Consider the following 4999-nt stretch of genomic DNA (forward strand, 5'->3'; position numbering starts at 1 on the left):
TGAGAGGTAAGGGCCTCATGTTGCACCGGAGGAAGTTGAGGTTGGATCTTAGGAAAAATTGCCTTTCTAATAGAGCGACCCAGCTTTGGGACAGGTGGCCCAGAGAGGTGATGGAGCGACTGTCCCTGGAGGTGTTCAGTTAAGGTGTAGATGTGGCACTTAGGGACGTGGCTTAGTGGGCATGGTGTCAATGGACTGACAGCTGGACTTGATGATCTGAGGGGTCTTTTCCAACCATAATGATGCTATGGTCCCAAATATGTAAAGGGCGGGAGTCAAGAGGATGAGGCCAAGCTCTTTTTGATGGTGCCCAGCACTGGAACAGGCTGCCCAGAGAGGCTGTGGAGCCTCCTTCTCTGGAGACGTTCAAAACCTGCCTGGATGCTTTCCCAGGCAACCTCGCGTAGGGATCCTGCTTTAGCAGGGGGGTTGAACTCGGTGATCTCCGGAGGTCCCTTCCAACCCTGATGATTCTCTGATTCTGTCATTGTGTGAGCAGGGGAGCCCAGAGGCACCTCCTGACCTGCACTTGGCTGTAAGCTGTTGACTCTGGGGGGGGGCGGCCAGCAGAAGGGGGTGGGGCCTCCATGGCAACGGACGGGGCCTTGCGATGCGGGGAGCAACCACGCCCAAAGGCCATTGTGACATGGGGGGCGTCCCTGTGCCTTTAGGGTGCAGAGGCCCCATGCTGCTCACTCTCAGGAGAGCAGCTCCGTGAGGAGGTAGCAGCTCCCCTGCGTGCCCGTGTTTCCGAGAGAGGAGACAGCGATGCCCAAGGAACAGGAGAAGAACCGCTCTCAGCCCGACAAAGGGCTGCCGAGCGTGCGGGGACGCCGCCAGGTGCGGGACATGGTGAGAGCGAGAGGGACAACAGGGCACCAAAAGTGCCAGAGTGTGGAACAAAGTAGCTGGCTGACATGGCTGGCCCTGAGCGCCCCTGGCCAGCGCACCGCTCCTCCTGCCCCGGAGCACTTCCTGGGGATAGGCCAGCTCCTAGGCCAGCCCAGGCCCATGCAGGCCCACGCAGGCCCAGCAGTGCTGTGCCCAGCGGCAGAGAGCAACGGGACTGAGCTGAGCCAGGCTGTTGGTATCCAGGAGCTGCCTCCTAATGGGGGTCAGGAGTGTCGGCACTGCTGGGGACGCTGGTGGCAATGCAGCCACCTGCATCCCACACACCTCCTTCTTCCCACAGGTGGGCCGCAGGCCACAGCAAGCGGTGCCGCCAGGCAGCTGCAACCAGGAACCATCCCTCCGTGAGGTTCGTCTGCCGTCACTCCCCCACCTGGAGAGCGCTCGTGCCCCTGCGGGTCACAGTGCACAGGTAGGGAGCCCAGGGGAAACAGGGCAGAACGTCTTCCTGAGTTCAGGGAGCAGCCAACACACGGGTGGCAGGTGCTGGGGGGGACTGCTCCCAGCAGGATGAGCCCTGCTAAGGCCAGATGGCTGCCACGGTGTGTCAAGGACTGCTGCGGGAGAAGCAGCCCTATGCCAATTCAGATCAAGGGAGCGGGGCAGCAGAGGCCACAGGGCTGAGCGCTGCCTGTGGGGCTCCCCGCAGGGCCTTGTGGGAGCCTTTCCAGTAAGGACACGTGGAGCACAAAGGGAAGGGGACCCCTCTAACTTAGCATTTCTCCTCTGCTTCTCTGGCAGGCGGACAGGAAGAAGCCCAGGCAGGCACCGCCCCGCATCAGTGACTCCAGGGATGGCAGACAGCGACCTTTGCTAAGGCAGGCAGTGCTGCAGGCAGCTGCAACCCGGCATGCAGCTGCTGCACAAGCAGGTGTTCCCAAATTACCCGCTCTGCAAGCACCATCCTCCATGCGTTCTCCAAGAGGCGGTGACCATGCCTCGAAAGCTACAGCTTGCAGACTGCCTGCGCTTGCTCCATGTCCTCGAGGCAATGCTCAGCAGCAGGATATGGCAGCGGGGGCCGAGAGCTGGGAGGGAGATACGCTAGTCCCTCGCCTCCCCCTCCAACCGGCACGTCCAACACCCAAGTCGCTGAGGTTGGCAAACTGGAGGCAGCCAGTATCCGCAAGGCCAAAACCCAGCCACAAACCAGCAGGTCCGCAGCAAGGCACAACCACCTGCACTCTGAAAACACCAACTGCCCCGGTGCTGGCCCCCGAGGCTGCGAGTGGCCCCGCAGATGAGATGGAACCAGATCCCAGTGCTCAGGAGGGCACAGGAGATGTCGATGAGGCTCCTGCTTCACATTCCCTCGCAGCACAGCAGGCAGCAGATGATGGTGCCAAAGCTGGCGGCATTTCTTGGGGCATGCTGGTGGCCAAGGACACTGAAGAGAGGGTGCGCTCCTGGATGAGAGAGCACATGTTGCTGTCCTGCTGTCTTTGTGCTTCCCGCTCCGTTGTTCTGGTGGATGTAGAGGAAGAGAGGAAGGACAGCCGTAAGAGAGATGCTGCAGCAGAGGCGGCTGAAGTCCCAGCGAGAACACCATCTGGCGAGGCAGAGGCCCAGCCTCCAGCTTCGGCTGTGGCTGCGAGCCCTCAGCACGAGGTGAGCAAGGTGCAAGTGGTTGTTGGCAGCAGGCATGAAATGGAGGCAGGGTCTGGAGCGTGTGTGGTGGGTGGAGTGAAGCCTGGCAAGACGAGCCCTGCTGTAGTGGGCCGGCTGCCAGGATGTGTCAGCGACTGCCGTGAGGGGGCAGCTTGAGTGTAGGGGTGCTGTGTGGGGAGCAGTCCTATGCCCGTGCGGCTCTAGGGCAGCTGTGACCACGGGGCTGAGTGCTACCCTCGGGGCTCTCCGCAAGGCCTTTCCAGCAGCTACATGTGCAGTGTGAAAGGACAGGATCCCGCAAACTTAGATTCTCTCCTCCATTTCTCTTGCAGGCGGACAGGCTGGATCTCAGGAAGGGAGTGCCCCACAGCAATGTCTCCGCGGAAGGGAGACAGCCTCAGTCAACTCGTGGAGCATCCCTCTTTGTTCCTGCGCCCCCCCTCCAGCCTGCACATGCCACACAGAAGTCACTCGGGTTGGCATATCGGGGGCGTCCAGTAGCCGCAAGACCAAAACCCAGCCAGAAACCAGCAGGTCCGCAGCAAGGCCCACCCACCTGCACTCTGGGAACACCGAGATCTGCCCAGGTGCTGGCCCCCAATGCTGGGAGTGGCCCCGCAGATGAGACGCGACCAGGTCCCAGTGCTCAGGAGGGCAGAAGAGACGCAGACGGGGCTCCTAGCTCACGTTCCCTGGCAGCACAACAGGCAGCAGATGATGGTGCCAAAGGGGCTGGCACTTCTCCGAGTGTGCCGGGTGCCAGGGACATCAAAGAGAGGCCACGCTCTTTCATGAGCGTGCGCTTGCTCCTGTCCTGCAGTCTTTGCAAACAGGCCTACGTTATTCGAAAGGATGTCAAGAAGAGCTGGAAGATACCCCTGAGAGGGAGGGTGCAGCAGAGGAAGCCAAAGCCCCAGTGAGGACACCATCTGGTGAGGCAGAGGCCTGGCAGCACCTGATGGGACACACCTTTCTCAGAGGAGGAAAAGCATTTTTGCAGGCGTTAGCAGAACTGAGCCGCAAAGCTTTAAACCAGACTTGAAGGGGAAAGTGATAAGACCAGGCTCGTCACTGATAATCTATGGGATGGCACACCTAAATTTGAAGGACCGCGTGCTTTCTTACATTTCAGCACGTTCATGCAACTCCATACTTTGGGCATGATCCTATTTTTTCACTGTGAGCAGCAAAAGGAGACTGAGACCTAAATGCTTCTTTAGAAAAAGACACTCAACCATTTAATTAAAGCTACTATTTCCCCCAACCTACCGCGATTCTCTTATGTTCCTACACACACCTCACTATGGCTACCAGGGCAACCGAACACTGGAAAAGGCTGCACAGAGAGGTTGTGGGGTCTCCTTCTCTGGAGACATTCAAAGCCTACCTGGCCGTGTTCCCGTGTGACCTAATCTAGGTGTTCCTGCTCCAGCAGTGGGACCGGACTCGATGACCTCTCAAGGTCCCTTCCAGTCCTAGAATCATAGGCTGGTCTGGGTTGAAAAGGATCATAATGTTCTTCTAGTTTCAACCCCCCTGCTTTGTGCAGGGTCACCAGCCACCGGACCAGGCTGCCCAGAGCCACATCTAGCCTGGCCTTGAATTCCTCCAGGGATGGAGAATCCACAACCTCCCTGGGCAACACTGTTCCAGCGTGTCACCACCCCTGAGTGAAAAACATCCTCCTAATAGCTCACCTGTATCCTCCCCTGTCTTAGTTTAAAACCATTTTCCCTTGTCCTATCACTATCCACCCTTGTAAACAGCTGTTCCCCCTCCTGTTTATGCGCTCCCTTCAAGTATCGGAAGTACTGTGAGCAGGAAAAGGAGGCTGAGACCTAAAAGCTACTAAAATGCTGCATTGGAAAAAGACAACAGAAAGGGCTTCTTCAAATACATTGCAGGTAAAACTAACGCTAGAGGCAAAGTAGGCTCACTGATGAATGAGGTGATTGCCCAGGTAACAGAAGATACAGAGAAGGTGCAGTTACTAAATGCCTTCTTTGTCTCTGTCTATACTGCTGGAAGCTGTCCTGAGGAGCCCTATAACGCTAACGCCCCAGGGGAAGTCAGGCTCAAGGAGGAGTTTGCCTTGGTTGATGTGGACTGGGTTAGGGACCAGCTGAGCAACCTGGACATCCATAAATCCATGGGTCCTGACGGGATGCACCCACAGGTGCCGAGGGAGCTGGCGGACACCGTTGCTAGACGGCAGCTATCTTGAGTCCATTATCTTGAGTAAGTCGTGGGGAACGGGAGAGGTGCCTGAGTCTCCTCCTGACTAGAGGAGAGCAAATGTCCCTCCAGCCTTCAGAAAGGGCAAGGAGGAGGACCCGGGTAAACATAGGCTGGTTAGCCTCACCTCCCTCCCTGGAAAGGTGATGGAACAACTTGTCCTTGGTGCTTTCTCTAGGCATATCAAGGATAAGAGGGTCATTGGGGGCAGCCAGCATGGCTTCACCAAGGGGAAGTCATGCTTGAC

General features: G+C 57.9%; 1 protein-coding gene across 2 annotated transcripts; it reads left to right on the plus strand.

The window, feature by feature from the left end:
* The first annotated feature begins 591 nt into the window (after positions 1-591).
* Positions 592-3787, plus strand: LOC107051746 (translation initiation factor IF-2-like). 2 transcript variants are annotated; one of them, XM_040700189.1, is made up of 4 exons: positions 592-852; positions 1193-1321; positions 1651-2517; positions 2850-3787. In XM_040700189.1, exons 1-4 carry the CDS (start codon positions 769-771, stop codon positions 3435-3437), a joined length of 1668 nt encoding a protein of 555 aa, XP_040556123.1. In that variant the 5' UTR covers positions 592-768; the 3' UTR covers positions 3438-3787. The 2 variants fall into 2 exon arrangements, with proteins under 2 accessions (XP_040556123.1, XP_040556124.1); XM_040700190.1 differs by having other exon boundaries at positions 592-840.
* The last annotated feature ends 1212 nt before the right edge of the window (positions 3788-4999 follow it).

This window comes from Gallus gallus, chromosome 4 (genome assembly GCF_016699485.2).
Source record: "Gallus gallus isolate bGalGal1 chromosome 4, bGalGal1.mat.broiler.GRCg7b, whole genome shotgun sequence".
NCBI classification, from domain to species: domain Eukaryota; kingdom Metazoa; phylum Chordata; class Aves; order Galliformes; family Phasianidae; genus Gallus; species Gallus gallus.

Coding starts and splice junctions, on each gene's coding strand:
- LOC107051746 (XM_040700189.1), top strand. CDS start 769: ATGCCCAAGGAACAGGAGAAGAACCGCTCTCAGCCCGACAAAGGGCTG. Junction 1,322..1,650: donor CTGCGGGTCACAGTGCACAG/GTAGGGAGCCCA, acceptor CTTCTCTGGCAG/GCGGACAGGAAGAAGCCCAG. Junction 2,518..2,849: donor CTGCGAGCCCTCAGCACGAG/GTGAGCAAGGTG, acceptor TTTCTCTTGCAG/GCGGACAGGCTGGATCTCAG.